At 39.9% G+C, this 18,915-nt stretch overlaps 1 protein-coding gene across 4 annotated transcripts in view; it reads left to right on the forward strand.

The window, feature by feature from the left end:
- The window catches only part of LOC144691708 (uncharacterized), a 371,588-nt gene that overhangs the window by 73,489 nt on the left and 279,184 nt on the right, over positions 1-18,915 (forward strand). For 2 of the 4 annotated variants that reach the window (XM_078560071.1, XM_078560072.1), the window contains exon 1: positions 2,796-3,206. In XM_078560071.1, coding sequence (XP_078416197.1) covers positions 3,128-3,206 — 79 coding nt within the window. In that variant the 5' untranslated portion in view covers positions 2,796-3,127. Of the gene's footprint in view, positions 1-2,795; positions 3,207-18,915 lie in introns of those variants that run through there. The other 2 variants (XM_078560070.1, XM_078560073.1) reach the window with 2 other exon arrangements.

Consider the following 18,915-nt stretch of genomic DNA (forward strand, 5'->3'; position numbering starts at 1 on the left):
CTTGTCCTTTAACCATTAGTCTCATATAAAACCTTGAAAAAGTAATAGTTTTTAAAGGCATACTAAATTTATAATTACTGATGAAAAACCCCTCTGGACTTGAAAAACAAATTTCATATTTTTATATTCTCCGTTGTGATAAAAATCACTCATTTTTAAAATAATGTTTTTCAGAGTTTTGTTTATGGTATTTTAGCTTCTACCCGAATCTCAAGTGCATATTCCAATCATTTATTAAACTCTGTAAAATTTCATGAAAAGTGAAGAATAATCAGTGTTTTACTTTCTGATTTGTTGTGTGCAGCAGCACACATCACAGCAACAATGCAATGATAGCAGCAATTGTCTACTTCAATGCAATTGGCAGCTCCTCTCTGATGATGACTGGAGAGTTCCTTTACTTGTCGCCAGATTCAACCTAACATCAGTAAAGGGGAAATCCATTCTACAGAGATTGCAAAATCTTTGTGGTCAGCTTGCTTCATGGTGAATGCCGTTGCTTTATGGCTGACCACACTACATACAATTAGCTAGGGCCAAGAACAAACCAACGTGATAGATGAACTATGCCCTGAGATTTCCACAGAGGCTAACATTTCCAGTTAAAGATTTTTTAATGCATCAATTAATCACCAATCATTTTGGCAGTCCCAGGAGCTTTATCAAATTGAACTTTAGCAATTTTAAAAAACATCCAAAAACAAATCAAATTTTTTTTAAAAAAAGGCAAAAATAAAGGTTTCTTCTACTGTGTAGAAACTTTTAGAACTGATCTGAGTATTTTCAGCAACTGATATGACATAAAAGGCTCTTATCTGAAATAAGTAGGTGTTTAAAGCCTTTATTCAAAGGATGAATAGCGCTTGATATAAATAGAGACCTGACTGTACTTTGGGATATAACTTCCCATGGTGGAATCAAACTGCATGGACTGACTGATGATGAAGCATATTTCTCCACCAGCAACAACCTGCATTTATAAAATGCCTTTAACATTGTAAATTGTCCTGAGGCACTTCCTAGAAGTGTAATCAGACAAAAATTGGTGCAAGGCCAGAGAAGAAAATGTTAGGACGAGTAAATAAAAGCTTGGTCAACGAGGTAGATTTAATGGAGGGTCTTAGAGACGAATTGTCAGGTGGAATGGTGCAAAGGGTTACAGAGGAAACTCAAGAGGTTAGGCTTTATCGGGATGAAGTCCAACCTCCAGTGATGGGGTGAACTGAGTGAGCGATGTACAAGAGGCAAGAGTTGGAGAGACACAGAATTCTTGGATGGTTGTTGGGCTATTGGAGAGATGGGGCGTGGTGAGGCTTTGATGAGATTTTAACATGACAGCCAGCACGGGGGTGATGTGTGAAAAGTGGAGCGTAATAAGATAGGGTTAGCAGTGTTTTGGGTGAGATGATGTTTGTGGAGGGTGAAAGACTGGCTCGGAGATCACGAGAATAATTGCATCTTATGAGGTGGCAAAAGCAAGGATGAGGGGTTCAGCAGGATTTTGAACCAATCAATCTTAAAAAGATTTGAAGAAAAGAAAGAAGAAATATACATAAAACATGGAAACCCATTGGAGAATGCTGGCACGTGCATTCCCACGGAAGTTTGACATGAAGGCAAAAGGTGCAGCCATCCAGCGTCACCAGGTGAGTCACAATGAGAAGAATGACTGGATAATCTAAGTTTTTATTGTGGGATTGAATGAAGGAGCAATGGCGGCCACAATACTGGAAGGTAGCCTGTTTTTTTCTGAATAGCACCATGGGATATTTAACATGCATCTGAATGGGCAGATTGGACCTTTTTATTTAACATCTCATTCAGAACATGCCAATGACAATAAAACGCCCCTCCACTACTCTGCTGATTGTCAATGCACTCAGTTTAAAGCACTCAGGTCCTGACATGGAACTTGAACCCAGAACCAGAGACACTTTTGATTTTAGGAAGTGTATTGCCCCAAAATATACTGATGCATATATAACATGTTGATGTCTGTATTACATTACATGAATAATGTACACTGAGAACCGGTAATTATTGGCAACCTTAGGGTAAATAATACTTGAATGCCAGAAATATATTAAATATACAAAAACAAATGTGCAATAAATTATACAGACACAATACAATGCATGGACGGGAACTGCTATATTTAAGATAGTCCGATTTAACAAACGTGAAGTACTGTTAGCGGTATTAACAAATGAATGCCTTTGTGTGGTATTTTTAGCACGAGTGTTAAGATGTTTGTGTTAAGTCAGTTAACGCTTCCAGCTACAATCGTGGGCAAAGAGGCGTCGCTAATATCGTCAACAGCAATTTTTCCAGATGTGTCAGATTCGGGTCAGGTAGAAACAGGATAAATGAAATCTCGGAAAGTGTCATGGTCTGATCATTATCCGATTCTAATTTGCAACAAGGCGCAATATTTTCAAACACATTTTATTTAAATACATTTTAAACAAATCAATTACTCAAAAGATTGCCCAGCTGCTACACAGATGAATACAAATGTCTCACAAGCCAAACAACGGCAGCCAAACAGTTAACCATTTAGGCTTCGGCTGAATAATAAACAAGAAAGGTATAGTGCACATACGCTTATTTCTCACTACTTTTCAAAATGTCATTCGAGCGCAGCGATTGTATATCCAGCATTAATCGACATATATGGCAAATCTCCACTGAGCAATTCAAAACCAGTTTTTGCGTTTCGCTCAATAAAGATCAAACCTAATTAAAATGTAAGTGGAAGAAAAGTTATGGATTGCACACGTAGCGAGTGCTGTTTGCAGAATGTCACTCCAAGGAGGAGTTTTGTTTCGACACAGTGCAAGTTTTAGATCGATATTTTAGAAATGCAATCACTTCAAAATGAATTAGTTTCTCTCGGTTAGCAGGAGTTATCAAAACCTACTACAGCTGGGGGTTGGCAACAAGAACTTGACTTTTACGACTGTCGAAAGGTTGCCAATTTCTTTCCACAGTTTTGTCTGTGTGACTGCTGACGACGCGGGCTCTCCTCCCACCAGAGCTGATGGTGCCTTACTTTTAAGTTTCAGGCTCACTGCTGATCCAGATCTCTAAAGGGAAGCTTCTCTTACTCCAGCTCCTTCGCGCGAAAATGACTGTCAAATTTCTTTTCGTCATCTTCGGTGGGATTGTTCTAACCTTGGTGGATAATGCAAGGATTTTGCCAAGAGGTAAGCAATGTGCCCATTCCCGTACAATGCTGTAAACTTGAACTGCTAAAAAAAAAACCTTTTAAAAAAAATGCAAAATATTCAATTTTTTTGTGCTTTTTTTTGTCCCCTTAATTTTCCTTCCCCTTCTGCAATTTTGGTAGGGTGCAGTTCCATTCTTCATCTGGGAGTCTTGGATACTAAATATTGGCAGATGATTTAGCTGCCACAGCCATCACTGCTGCACCATCCTGTCCTCATTGGACTTTACGACCCTTCACTTTCCGCCTCCACCCCCCCCCCCTTTATGTACAAACATTTCCATCGTGCAGATCAATGGAATCACAAGCGTGAACCCCAGTTGATTTTTACCTCTGTAATGCAGGGCTACTGGGGCCAATTGTATTTCCCCTACTGTTGTCACAGAGAAGGTCGAGTAAGCACAGAATGTGAACTCAACCTGGGACCTTGGCAATCTGTGGGGCTCACTCGCTGAACAACTAGATTGTATATATTTTAAATGCCTGAAAAAAAAATCAACATTCTGATCTTGAAAGACTATTTAAACGTATAATAGTACTTTCAATTTATTTTAAAATATGTTGCAAGATTGTGCTTTTCACAAATTATAGTTAATTCCTTAAATTGCAACCAAGCAGAGGGTAATTTAAGGTAAGGGTGTGATAATAGTATTTCACTTCAAATTTGCATTGTCCAAGAGCAATATTGTAAAAATGATCATGAACATACCTTTCTCATTGCACTCCCAACTGTCTCAATTTTAATTGAAGGAATTCAGAATGTTTGGATCCTGAAAAATATAGGAATTAGCATTTAAGCATTGCAATCCTTTTGGATGCTGGACCATTATAAAACTGAAGCAGGACTATTAATGTCTATGACAACTTAATCAAATATCAGGGACTGATCAATTTAGAGTTCTATCTTTCATTTGGAGGTGGTGTTATGGAGGAAGTGCTTAGGGGCGTGAAGCATAGCAATTGTGTGGATGCAGCTCTTCTTCCACTTTTGAAATCCAGTGTTCAACATCAAGACTCCTTGGTCAGGTATAACATGATGCAGAGGTGTACACAAAACCCTCTGTCAGCTTAAATCTTTTAATCGTTGTGTAGTCTTTGAGTGAGGTTGACAATTTGGTGCCAACCATTGTCAGGTCATGGACAATATTGTATTGTGGACACTTGCCATTAGTTTCAGACTACAAAATTGGGCTAGATTTGTGGCCTCTGCCACTAACAGAGAAATGAAATTTCATCCCATTCAGCCTGGGCTGCATTCGGATATGAAAATGACGTGCTAAATCTTTCTGCACCAGTCTCCATGGATTTGTTAACGTACAGACACTAACTTCAAGTCCCAAATTCTGCTCTATTTAAACTTCATTTTATCTGCATCTCTTGGTGTCGGCATCCTTTCATCTGTGTAAGGTGATGGATGTGCAGCAAATCAAACACATTAGGGATGGGGTAGCTTCATATGATGCACTTTTGCTTATGGCAGGAGAGACCAATCCATGAGAGGCAGGTTCTGCCACAAGTGCCTGCATGTGATAGATATTTTTTGTGTGGTTCCCTGTTTGTTACATCTATTCCTGTTGTCATAGTTATTGGTAACACCTATAAGTAACAATAATGTCTAAATTGTATTGATAGCTCCTGCTTCTATTACTTTTAATAGGCCGCACTAAAAATTGCTGTTTTGTTTTCCCAGCACTAGTAGTGCTGTGGATGAAAGCCCAGGTTTGTCACTGTAATGTTTGTTACAACCAATGCAGCTAAAAGACATACCATTCATTATGCCAATTCACTTCTTTGCAACTGTGAGTAATCACCTTCTGGTTATAATCATACATTTATCTACTTATCAAAGTATTATTCTTGTATTTTTACATAGTTTCTTCTAGATTCATGGGAACACTCGTTTGATTCATAAAATGTATTTTTTTCCCTCTGTATACTGCCTAAATGCAGTGAAGAAAGGAAGTATGTTCATATTTCATACAGTCCTTCATCAGAACTGAATGTCTGTGATCTTCCACTTTGGACAAAGGCTCAAGCCTGAAGTGTTTAACGTTTTTTTCTTTCTTTATAGTTGCTGCCTGAATTGCTGGGCATTACTAGCATTACCTGTTTCTGTTTCAGATATCCAGCAGCTGCAATGTTTCCCTTTTTTGACAAATTCATCAGCCCTGTAACTGCCAGCAGGGGGCCATGCTCGAAAAAAGCACGGGTCAGAGAATTTGTGCTACAGTTCTGTGGCCCTGTTTCAAGCTACACTCCGTTAGAATGTGGCTCCCTGCAGAGAGCGCAGCATTGATTGATTTACCCTATTGCAGTGTTGTTCATGAGAAATTGCTGACTAGCCACTAAATGTGGCTATGCCGACACTGTTTTAGCCATGTGCAATAATCTTTGTAAAAAACAGTTTAAGTTCACTCAGTTTAGAACCAACGGACAAAAGCGGTAAAGTTATTTTACAAGTGTCTATTTACTTAAACATCTGGCGCCATTCAACGCTCAAGGAGATAAAGCACCCACAATGATCAAAAACCATTCAGACACTCTTCTCTTTGTCTGACTATTTTACCAACAAACTCACAGAAAATCTAAAATACATCTGCATGTTCTGTGCGAGTATGAGTGTTTAGCTCATGTGCCCAATGACAGTATCTATTACCCACTAATCAGAAATGCAAATGGCTACATCTGGATTATATACCATAGGGTATGGTAGCATAGTGGTTATGTTATTGAACTAGTAATCTAGAGGTCCAGGGAGATTAGTTCAAATTCTGCCATGGCAGCAGAAATTTAAACACATCTGGAATTTAAAATAAAAACTAGTATTAATATTGATGACCATGAAACTACCAAATTGTTATAAAAACCATCTGGTCCACTAATGTCCTTTTAAGGAAGGAAATCTGCTGTCTTTAATTGGTTGGGGCTATATGTGACCCAAACCCACAGCAAGGTGGATGACTCTTGACTGCCCTTTGAAATGGCCTAGCAAGCCATTTGCCTGTATTCAAGATGGCAGCTCACCACCATGTTTTCAAGGGAAATTAGGGAGGGGCAATAAATGGTGGCCTTGCCAGTGACAGCCATATCCTGTGGATGAATAAAAAAAATCCCAAATATCCACATGTGACTTGTGGAGAACACAGTTGACAGTTTTGCCCTATAGATTCAAATTTTTGTTGAGAATGCAAAGTTCTAGGCTAACTTGTAATTGTAATTATTGCTTGTAATTGAAAATGTTTCATTTCTTCCATGCAATAAGCTATTAGTAATACCTAAGTAACCAGCGATGGGGATAATGAAGTGAAATCTTGTCATGGCAAACAAAATTCACAGCAAAAGCGATTCATGTATCTATCTATTTATCTTGAATCATCATTGCATTATACACACAGGATGACAATTTTACATTGTATGAAAAATCCTATGAGAATGGACAGGACAGGTAAGAGTTAATTTTGAGTGACAACATGCCATGCTACAGAATTATCATCAGCTGTTTCTGAAGTTCCACTAGGATTCATATATCTGTAGGAGAAATGAAATGCCTCTCCCTTGATGATGGTCCCCAAACATTCTGTCATGTGTTGGAAAGACCATCATAACATGGGTGCTGTTCGGGGTCTTTTCAGCCTGGAGAAGAACTCCCATCATTCCTTTTTGTTAAGCAAACCTCTATATTTACAGACAGCGCGTATTTTTCTACAATGCTCCAACCTAATAACGTTACACATTTCCCAAATCTTTCTCTTCTACCCAAGAGGCGGACACTTTAATGTCTCATCTGAAAGATGCCACTTCCGATGATGCATCATGTTATGCTATGTTATATAAAATAACATACGCTGAGGATAATTAAAGACTAATTCAATCTCCGGATGCTGCTGATATTCAAATACGATTTAAGCTTTACTTCATGGTTCACAATGTCATCAAAGTTCCTTGATTAATTGTAACTTTTTATCTCCCTCTTCTGTGGATATGATATCCAACTTATTATGGAACTAAAAACAGAAAATGCTGGAAATTACTTAGCGGGTCAGGCAGCATCTGTGGAGAGATCTCTCCAGGTCTTTTCAGGTTTCAGGTCTCTCCACAGATGATGCCTGACCTGCTAAATATTTCCATCATTTTCAGTTTTTATTTTAGATTTCCAGAATCCACAGTATCCAGCACTATGATATTATAGAACTAGACTGAAAAGATAACCCAAGTAGTACAACTACTAACTAAACATGTTCTTTTTTGCTTGGATATGTACAGGTCAAATGCCAGCGCAGGCACAATTAGATCCAAGATACATTGGGGCTTTCAGTCTTTATATTTACACTTGCAACTATAAATGATCATATCAGTTAACCTGCTTCAAAATTACTACACATGGTAGAGAAAGAAATAGTTGCTTTTTGTGGTGCTTTTCACAATCTCAAGACATCCCAAAGTACTTTACAACCAACTAAGTACCTTTGAAATGTAATTATTATTGTAATGTTAGAAACAAGGCAACCAATTTTACACAAAGCAAGGGTCCATGAAGAGAAATTAGGTCTTGATCAGATAATCTTTTTTAGTGATGTTGGTTGAAGGATAAGTATTGGCCAAGTCACAAGGAAGAGCTCCTCATCTTAGGATAATACCAGGGGATCTTTATGATCACTTGTGAGGGCAGAGCGGGCTCAGTTTAATATCTCATCTAAATGATGGCACCTTTGATGTGTATCTGCTGCTTCAGTACTTCAGTTGTTCTAATCTGATTCAAATTATTGTCCCCTTCCATTTCTTTATGCTGTGAGGGATAAGATTTAAATCAAACAAGTGATTCAAACATAAAAACAAAAAACTACTGCGGATGCTGGAAATCCAAAACAAAAACAAAAACAGAATTACCTGGAAAAACTCAGCAGGTCTGGCAGCATCGGCGGAGAAGAAAAGAGTTGACGTTTTGAGTCCTCATGACCCTTCAACAGAACTGAGTAAAGTTAGGAGAGGGGTGAAATATAAGCTGGTTTAAGTTGGGGGGTGGGGGGGTGCTGGGTGGGTGGTTGTAGGGACAAGCAAGCAGTGATAGGAGCAGATAATCAAAAGATGTCACAGATAAAGGAACAAAGAGGTGTTGAAGGTGGTGATATTATCTAAGGGAATGTCTCCTCTACATTGGAGAGACCAAACGTAAACTGGGCGACCGCTTTGCAGAACACCTGCGGTCTGTCCGCAAGAAAGACCCAAACCTCCCTGTCGCTTGCCATTTTAACACTCCACCCTGCTCTCTTGCCCACATGTCTGTCCTTGGCTTGTTGCATTGTTCCAGTGAAGCCCAATGCAAACTGGAGGAACAGCACCTCATCTTCCGACTAGGCACTTTACAGCCTTCCAGACTGAATACTGAATTCAACAACTTTAGATCTTGAACTTCCTCCTCCATCCCCACCCCCTTTCCATTTCTTCCCCCTCCCTTTTGTTTTTTCCAATAATTTATATAGATTTTTCTTTTCCCACCTATTTCCATTATTTTTAAATCTATACCTGTAATGCCCTGTCAGTCTTTCCACCCAACCCCCACTAGAGCTGTTCCTTGAGTGTCCTGCCATCCATTCTTAATTAGCACATTCTCTTAGATAATATCACCACCTTCAACACCTCTTTGTTCCTTTATCTGTGACATCTTTTGATTATCTGCTCCTATCACTGCTTGCTTGTCCCTACAACCACACCCCCCCTCCAACTTCTCTCCCCCCACCCACCCCCCACCTTAAACCAGCTTATATTTCACCCCTCTCCTAATATTACTCAGTTCTGTTGAAGGGTCGTGAGGACTCAAAACGTCAACTCTTTTCTTCTCCACCGATGCTGCCAGACCTGCTGAGTTTTTCCAGGTAATTCTGTTTTTGTTAAGTGATTCAAACAGTCAGATTCAGATGTGAGATAAAGTAGTGTTGGTTATATGAAAACTATTTGTCTCTCAGACTGTGTTTGGACAGAGGTGAGAGTGATCATTGTTAACCATTAGTTTCAGTTCAAGGTCAGTTCAACTGTAGTTTAAACTGATGCTCTTGTATAAATAATGAATATTTGTCCACCTTTCCGTCTCATACCATGCGTAAATTTTTTCAGTATGTTGATATCCCTCAAATCTGTTTTGCTGTGCACTTTTGCATGAGCAAGACAGAACATGTGTTGAATGGTATTGAATTATAACATCTGCTGCATATGCCCTATGATACTATGGATAAAGGGTGTTTAAATCAGCTTCATTAAAATCCACTGTCGTTACAGCTGGCAAATTGGGATGTGTGGTTATTAAAATCAATTAAATTATTTGATGTAGACAATGTGATTTAAATCTGAAATTGTTATTGTAGCTGAAAATAACTCATTTTATTCCCTCTCCTTGCTCTCTGTCCCTCTTTTTCCTTTTCTGTAGTACCAATAATTGAGCCAGGGAAAGCAAATTCATATTCAACCCAACTCTTTATCTGTCTTGGCTTTGAATCATAAAGGAAGAAAAGGCAAGCCGATAGACAAGTGTTGGCAATTACTGCCTTTCCCTCAGTTCGTGTTGGCAGAATATTAAGGAAATACAGTACTGTACTGTATAGGATTTAGTAAATACTGTAATGTAATACAGAGTGAAGTTTAGTGAATAGTGCACGGTCCATATTATTAAGAAAAAATAGTTTCTAAATAAGGTACCCCACAGATATACATTTAGCCTTTAACACATTTACTGATGTTCAAAATTAATGGAAATGATTGTAAGTCTCAATGTAGTTATTGTCAACTTTCTATTTCAAAGTTTATATTAAATTACATATTTTCAATTTGTCTTGGCCTGATTTTTGGCCAGAATAGATCTCTGACTCATTTAGACTCTGTTCCACTTTGGCAAATCTTGTTCACTAATTTCTATTTCCTGTGACTTGCATTCATGCATTGGTGGTGGACCTACTGCAAGTGGAAGCTATGCATTATGTAACAGGCCCATGCATAGGCAGAAGGTATTTACAAAAGCACCTTTCAGATTGGTGATTACTTTATCAAGGCTGATAAACAAAGTCTGTGGTGTCATAAGGAGGAGTGAATTACTTTGGGTTCTTTCTCTTGCTCGCCATGCCCCCTCATACTTCCCATGTCTCTTTATACTCCCCATGCTCCCTCAACACCTCATCATACCCTCATGTTCCCCACATGCCCCCATGTATCCTCCATAGCCACTCACCCAGTATCCACTATGGGCAGACCTGAGGATGTCTTTGAAAGCGATAATAAACAAAAACTTTAACAATTTAGTAGAGATGTCATTCAAACACATTTCATTTGAAAAAAAACTCTAATTCATAAAAGCCATGCAAAAAAAAAATCCCCGCAAGTGGCGAATCTGTTGTAAAAAGAAACAGTTTTTCACTTATCACATCAAAGACAGATAATCCTTTAATAATCTCTTAAAACTATCAAAATATGAATGCAACCACCTGCTGAGATAAGTGGTTTCACAGCTTTTGAAACTCAGCCAAGCATTCATAATGTGCTAGCTGTGACAATAGACCTTGCAAAATCTAAACAATGGAGTTTGTTGAAACTGAAAAACCAGATGGCCTTTTCCCCCTAAACTGCACCAGATGTCTTATTAATCAAAGCAGACCAGGAGCAAATTGTTGCTTTTTTTCTCTAACTGAAAGTTTCTGACATTTTTTTTCAATTTAAAAGTGCTCTGGGCATTTAAATCACTTCAGAATGTTACAGTAGAGATCACAAGCAGTGTTTTCTTCAGTTTTAAATGCATAAGATTGCTTTTTCCCATTGGGAAAAGTACTCTAATGCATTTCAACACCTGAATAATGCTGGTCAATGTAATGGTTAACTTAACATTTCAGAACAGAACCCTATGATGAATCACTGCAGTTAAAACATATCTGCATTACAATACAGCATCTAATAGTGACATTTGAAGTTGTCAAAACATTTAACACTTACATTTGAGAATGTTTCTGACTCCTCAGCAGACTTCTGCGAGGGATCATGAATTCACCAATGAGGCGGTATATTTTAGTGCTTCCAAAGCCTGTACTAGCACAGGAAAATAGCTGGGGGTGGGGGGGTGGTGTGGAATTAAAATTTCCTACAGGGATCACAATGCTGAGCCCAATCTCAGAAGAGGTGCGTGCAGGATCGTAACCCAAGGCTTTCCCAACCCATGAAAAGGCCACACAAAAATAGTGCAAGGTCGGCAAGAGAGAGGAAATCCATTTTTGCAGTGAAGAAGTTCAAGATTTCAGTTTTCACGACTCCAATCCTGCCTGCATCAAGAGATGAAAATTCGGCCTGTATATATTTAATTATTAAAGTTGATCTAGGCTGTGTGAGAAATCTTGATTAAAATGCAATTTGTATACTTGGATGCAAGTCTGGCACAATTGTCGCTTAATGTCTTCATCTTTGTCATGCTTGCTAGGCAATGCACAGTCACCAATTTAAGGTGCATTTTGTTTGATCAGTGTGATGCAAACAGAAATGAAGCAAAATGTAGGTTGCATTTTCAACTTATATCTATACTGGATGTGGGAAAGTTAAATAAATGTGTAAAGCTAGTATTACCTGACATGAAATTATACAGGAAATATATGTGTCTGTGGGTGTATTAATGCAGATTTATATTTCAGTGTTGTGGTTGATCCCGAAGACATGAGCATTGACCATTCCAGGCATTTACCAAATTGAATTATCACCTGGCATACTCCTACATATTCTGTTCTGCAAAACCAGTCTCAGACTGAATTAAGTGAATAAATCCCCTCCTCCCCACTACGAGAAAAGTGTCATTCTCTTGTGACTACTAACTCCTTGTAAACATTATAAAATGATTGATATTAAAATCAAAAAGGTGAACAACTCCAATTTTTAAGAGAGATCTATAAACCTTTCAAACCTGATTTGTGATAATTTGGTTTTCAAAGCCAGAACTGTTGATATTGAAACTTTGTTACAGAAATGTTGCTTCCCTTTTCTATAAATCTAATCTTTCCCTTTGTAGATGCGACAGATGTTGGCCTTAGAAACATTGATTCATTTTTGATATTGGAATTGTGCAGACAACATTGATGCTGATGAAACTGATTACTTAGCTATAAGCATTCTCTATTTTTGGAGTGAACTTAACTACAAGGTATCAAAACTTCACACATGGGTATAATTTGTTTTCTTGAAAGGATTTTTGTGGGAAGATCACCAAAATAAAAAATTAGCCTTTGGTTCTGGCAAACTTGCAGTCTGGCACTGTTTATTTCTATTAAACTTTATTAATTTTCAGGCTCTTGTTATTGGGGTAAAGTCATATAGACAGATTTTAACAGAACTTATAGGCCTTGAAATTCCTTTAGGCTTGTTTTCAGAACTGATGTGGGCTCTGTGCACAGAGCATTCATCCTCGTCAGGACGCCTGGCACTGACCTGAAATTGGGTCTCTGGACTTATTAATAATAACTGGGCAAGCTCCCAGTGCCTGTCACACCTTCACAGGCAGTTCATTCAAATAAAATGAACATCGGTCTGTTTGCCTAGCTAGCAACAATCCAAAGGTATGTCTCAGGGGATGGGGGTTAGTGTTTGGGATATATTGAAGGGTCAGGGAGCATTCCTGCTCAATAGGAGCACTTCAAAAAAAACCTCACTTAAGAATCCTGAACGGAACAGACCTGCCTGCTACTGTGCTCACTTGAAGCGAGTTTCAGATAGTAAATGGTATGAGGTTGAAGTCACTCTGAATTCCCTAACTTACTTATAGGTGAATCACAGAGATAGGGATGTAATGGCATCATCGATAACCATGGCAGGTTACACTGGCCATGATTGACCTGTAAGTAAGGCATGTCCTGCTGTGAGGAATTATGCAAACAAGACAGTTCTTTGATATCTGTATAAAGAAAATAAGTGAATATGTTAATGTAAATATATTTTAGATCATTCAAATTATAATTGTAAAAGCAAGCTGGTAAATGAGCTCTATTTGACTGTGTTCCTACTGCAGTTTATTGCTTTGACCATGTCAGACCAGAAAGTGCCATTGAACTTTACTGCAGAGGGAGACAGTTGCAGCAAACATCCTGGGGGTTATCATTGACCAGGAACTGAACTGGACCAGCCATATAAATACTGTAGCTCCAAGAACAGATCAGAGGCTAGGAATCCTATGAAGTGTGATGGAATACTCTCCAGTTGCCTGGATGAGTGCAGCTCCAATAACACTGAAGAAGCTCGACACCATCCAGGACAAAGTAGCCCGCTTGAGTCCACATCCTGTGAAAGAGTAAATAAAAAAATTAAGTAGTATCAGAAATGGAAACTGTAAGCAAGTAAATCAAATTACTCTGAATAGCTAACGGTGAAGAGAAATAAACTTTGCACACTTTTTTTTCATTTTATACTGGTGTAAGTTCTCATTTTAACATCCAATCAATGCTGAGTGTGACAAGTGACATTTTTGAAAATGGTTTGCTATTGTTTGCTAATTGTTGTCAGCTGGAAGTAGTCATCTGTGCAATCCTACCATGGGCAATAGAACAGAGACTCGTTTTCACAGACATCACAAAGAACAGGATATCGTCTGTGAAAATGATTATCAGAATGGAAAATAAACTGTACTCAGTTTTGGAAAATACTTTCAGTTCAAAGGCATATTAAAACCAATACTGAATGTAATTTTTGGATATAAGTTAAATTATTGGCTCAGAGGTTGCAAACATAAATATTAAAAATGTAAAGAGCCTTCCATTTAGTTAATATAACCTGCATTTGGCCACATCTGTAACTTTATGTTTGCAATTTACCAAAACGTATCTATTGCTGTCATTATTTCAGGCCTGTTATGGTGAACTGAAAAAAATCCAGAATTTGACATTATATTCTTAAAACAGTGAATTCAAATCCTCACACTAATGCTGAAGTTGTGGACAATAAACTGAGTGAGCTTTGGTCATTATGACTTAAGGGCCGAGTTAACTCCATGCAGACTCTGTTGAGGTGGGCAATGAACTGATCTTTGTTGTCAGAAACAGAAGTTAAGTCTAGGCTTATTGGCCTTAAAAAGAGACGCCTTACTGAGAACCAGTTTCTTCTTTCAAACCTGTCTTGTGATTGACTTCTGCTGTGGCTGTTTGATTTTTAAAATTGTATTTTTCATACAATTTAACTTCTTATGAATAATGTGCATGTACAGTGAATGAAAGTTAAATAAATAGTAACACCATCATTTGGGTAAAATTAAATTGACTTCAAAATGCAATATATGCACACCAAAAAAATAATAGTTTAACAGTGTGTAGCTGATTTTCAATAAATTTTCTTCTCCAGTTAAGTATACACTCTGGATAAGGGTGATAGATTATATAGTCTGTTCTATGGGAGTGCTATGCCGGCTGGGTCAGTGAGTGAACTAATGTTCTACACATTGCTTCAATAACTGTTTTGCAGCTGCTGTGTCTCTATGGAAACTGTTGTAGTGAGGACCTTTAAGATGATTATTAGTGAGATCATTTGCCTTGTAACATCAAATTATTTTGACATGTTCCAATGAGAAAATAGTTTTAATTTGACTCCAGGCAGGATTAAACCATACTTTATTTTCTCAAAACAGTACAGACAATCGTTTTCACAAATGTGAGGTTGCTTGGTTTTTTCATCAGACGCTTCATGTGAAGCTATGATAGTTTTAACATAAATCACATGATAGTCAGTTGACAATGATCTGAGCCTATAGCAAATGCTACTCCTAATTTGGCACTAAATTGATAGTCTTAGTCAAAGAGGCCACATAATAACTGGTGGGGAAATGGAAAAATGGTGCAATATGGGATGCTCTTCTGAAGCATACTGTTGACACAGTGTGGAGGGAGATGTTTCTCTGCATCTAATCATGTTATTAGAGACAGCATTACATTGAGATTGAAAATGGGAAGCCTTTCATCCCCAGACACTAATGCCCATTACTTAGCTCAGCACAAACTTCATAAAAACTAAAAGAAAGAAATAGCAAAACAACCAAAAAAAAACAAAACGCTATGTTCGTGCACAAATACATTTGCAAATAATGCCATCATAAGGCATAAGCAGAAAATCTACTTTCTACCATCCATGGCAACTATCAGCATTTTGGTTGCCAGACTACCTGCCAGCCTGACAAAAACTGAAAGGATCAAGTACCCCACCGCCTCAATGTCACTCCTATCACTAATAGATTTGATTCTCAGCTTGAATTCTCATAGAACTCTTGTCTATGGTATGCAACAGCACTTCAAGTATTAGCAGAATTTGTACATAAGTGTGATTGACAGAGAGGAAGAGGGAAAATAAAAGGCAAAAAGACAGAAGCTAGGAGTGATATTTTGGGGTGGGAAAGGGAAGGTGGTACTGTTAACTGTAAGGTGGTGAAAATGCCAACAATAGGAGGTGTGTGGTAGGGGTGAGGGACTGTCAGCATTCAACAGTGCCTTTCAAAAGGGATTGGATATACCTGAAATGGAGATATTTGCAGGGTTATGGAGAAAGAGCAGGGAAGTGGAGCTCATTGGATATCGCTTTCAAAGAGCTGGCATGGGTACATTGGTCTGAATGGCCTCTTTCTGTACTGTATGACTCTGATTAACGTAGGGGAGGCAAAGAGTGATGTCAATAACTGTATGAAGGTGGGAGGTGTGGGAAGAGTGCTGATGTTACCTGAAGGAAGGTAAATGATGCTGGCATTAATGGCGGGTGGAGTGGAGTGAAAACCAATAGTAACTGTGAGAGGAAGAAAGAGTGCTGATGTTAATTAAGGATGGAAGAACTTCAACATTAATTGAGAGAGGGGAAATTGCTGATAACAGGGAGGCAGGACAAGGGTAAATCTACATTAACTGAGGGGAGGCACAAGAAGAAAGATGAAAGTTGGTGGAGAAGAGTACCAGCTTCAACCAAGTTGCAGGTTGAATTGAGAAGTGAGGTGGAACAGATGTTCAAGTGAGCTGAAAATGTGTGTGGCGGAGAGAATGCCAGTAAAAGGGTGAGGGAGTATGGTGTCTTTGTAAACTGGGTTGAGAAAGGGTAGCATGCTTTTGTGAACTTGGGTCATGTCCATGTGTTTGTACATGGAAGACTGACTGTTTGCAAAAGTGTTGGCATGGTTGGCCTTTTGAAAAAACAAATATCAGTTTTCATTTTCAGAAATATAAAAAGTGTTTAAAATTAAAACATTTCTAGGCTGAATCCCCTGGGAATGGACTGCCATTTTTTTCTTTCAACGTTTGCATTTGTTGCTTTATGTTTTTGTGTCATTTGTTTATTTGTTTTTCCAATGTAAGTTATGGAACATTGGATATACCCACTGCTTAAGTTATGAAATACGTGGGCTGGATTTTTTGCTCCACTGTTGGCTGGTCTGAAGAAGGTGGGAGGGTGCAAAAAAAACCCAGTGGTTTGTCTTTCTGCTGTCTACCTGCCCGGGGCGGAGGGAGGGGTGGGGGGTGTAGGCGAGAGAGGTGTTGGGAAGCCTGCCTGTCCACCGTCCTACTGAGGCCCTTGTAGCCAATCAGTGGCCACTTAAGGGCCTCATCCTGCCGGCACTGGTATTTTACTCGCAGTGTGAGGAGGCCCATCCCATTGTGGAAACCTGGCAGCTTTAGCTGCGCGGGGCTGGTGTCGGGCAAGTTTGGGGGAATTCTGGACCCATTGGAGGAACGTCCCCAGGGCCATTCCCCGCATTTAAACTCCCCCTTGGCTCATTGAAGCAGGCCCCTCACCCCACTTGATCACCTCCCTGAGACCACTGACGTGGACTTACCTGGGCTCTTCAGCATTGGCGATTGCCTGTAGTTGCAGTCATGGCCACTGCGCCTGGTGACACTGCTGGGGCGACAGAACACCCAGCCATCCAATTCTCCAGCAGCTCTCTAAGGTGGGATTTCCTCCTGAGAAAAGTGTAGAAGTCTCGCCTTAAAACATTAAACGGCTGCGGGATAGCGTCAAGATCGACTTTTTAGCTGGGGTGGTGGTGGGTGCGGGGGCAGTGACAACCATGGCGCCCCGTAAAATCTAGCTCCATGTTTCTACTTGTTTTCACCTCTAATAGGCTTATAATCGAGGAGGTGCATCACCACCACATTGTCATGGCATTTAGGGATGGGCAACAAATGTTGACATGGTCAGTGACCCTCGCATCCCATGATAGAATAAAAATAATTTAAAAATCAGTTCTCTTGTTCAGTTAATATCGCTTTGGGGGCTGTGTCAGCCTTTTTAAAGCCATTGGTTTGTTTGTATTCTAGTTTAACATAGAATTGTGTAGTGCAGAAAGAGGCCACTAGGCTGCATTTTACGTGACCTTGCTGGGCATGGGTTTGGCAGTGGCAGGCATGTAAAATATGGCGGGTGCCCACCCCACCGCCATCCTGCCCACCCCTGAGCTCACCCCCATAATACAAGTGGGTGGGAGTGCACCGAAATTGGCAGCCAGGCCGCCATATTTAAATGGATAATCAAGGGTCAATAATTGGGCTTGTTACCAAGCCATTTGACCCTGATAATACTTTGCCCATGCCATAAAGCTATTGTCGTGGGCAGTCGGTTGGGAACGGGCAGCCCGCTTTTTAAAAATAAAGCTTTTCAAAGGGTGGGAAGGAAGGTGGGTACTGTCTTCGGGGGATGCCCTTTGCAGATCAGAGGGCGGCTCCCCCAAGATAGAACTTCCCCCCCAGCCCCCACCCCCATCACCTTTCTTCCTACCTGCCTGCTACATTAAGCGCACCACCCCCACACCCCATCTGCCCAAAACCCTGGACTTACCCTGCCTCTGGGATCCATTAGGCCACCTTCTACCTGGTTCCAGTCATGACAGCATCTGCTAATGCGCTCTTGGCACTGCTGGGATTGATGGAGCTTTTGGCCAATCCGATTGGCTGGCGGCTCCCGAGGGCGGACCTCCTCCCCAGTGAAGGGCCGAAGTCCCACCATGCCCCTATTCAGCCTGCCCGCAGCACATTATGGCGGGCTGCCGTGTAGTGGGTTGGCTTCATGCCGACTCTGCCCCTGGGGTGGGAGTGGACGAGCTGTCCGCCCCTCCCGTAATATTCTGCCCATTATGACTCTTTTTGGGCTCTTTGAAGAGCTATCCAATTGGCCCCAGTCCCCTGCTCGATCCCCATAGCCCTGCAAATTTCTCCATGTTGCATAACTTTCACCTCCTCTCCAAACAGAAGCACAAGAAAATTTAGAGGGAGAGGGGACATACCAGCTGATAAAGGATGGTTTTTCTTCTTTTCTACAAAACAGGATGCTACAAAATTGTCCATGTACCCAATGCAGACGACACAAATTTGTAGCAAAATTGGTTAAATCAAGAGACGGGATAATTATTTATCCACTAGGTGGAGTGTTAACCATCCTTGTACATGGCTTTGGAGTCACTTAATGTTTACACCCTTGTTAGAGAAGCTGGCATGGACTAATGCATGTTTTTGGGTTTATGTTAACTGGATGCATATACAACCCGACACAGCGTTTGTTGCCTGTTTACAGTGCTCTGACAACATAAAGGAATATAGCAACAGATTCCTTTAACCACTGGGACTATAAATCTATCACTGAAAAGAATGCTGTCAGGCTGTAACTTCCGAGCTCCAGCACATTGAAATGGAGGGGGGGATACCCCAAAGATGTGCTGGGGG

This window comes from Cetorhinus maximus, chromosome 16 (genome assembly GCF_964194155.1).
Source record: "Cetorhinus maximus chromosome 16, sCetMax3.hap1.1, whole genome shotgun sequence".
NCBI lineage: Eukaryota > Metazoa > Chordata > Chondrichthyes > Lamniformes > Cetorhinidae > Cetorhinus > Cetorhinus maximus.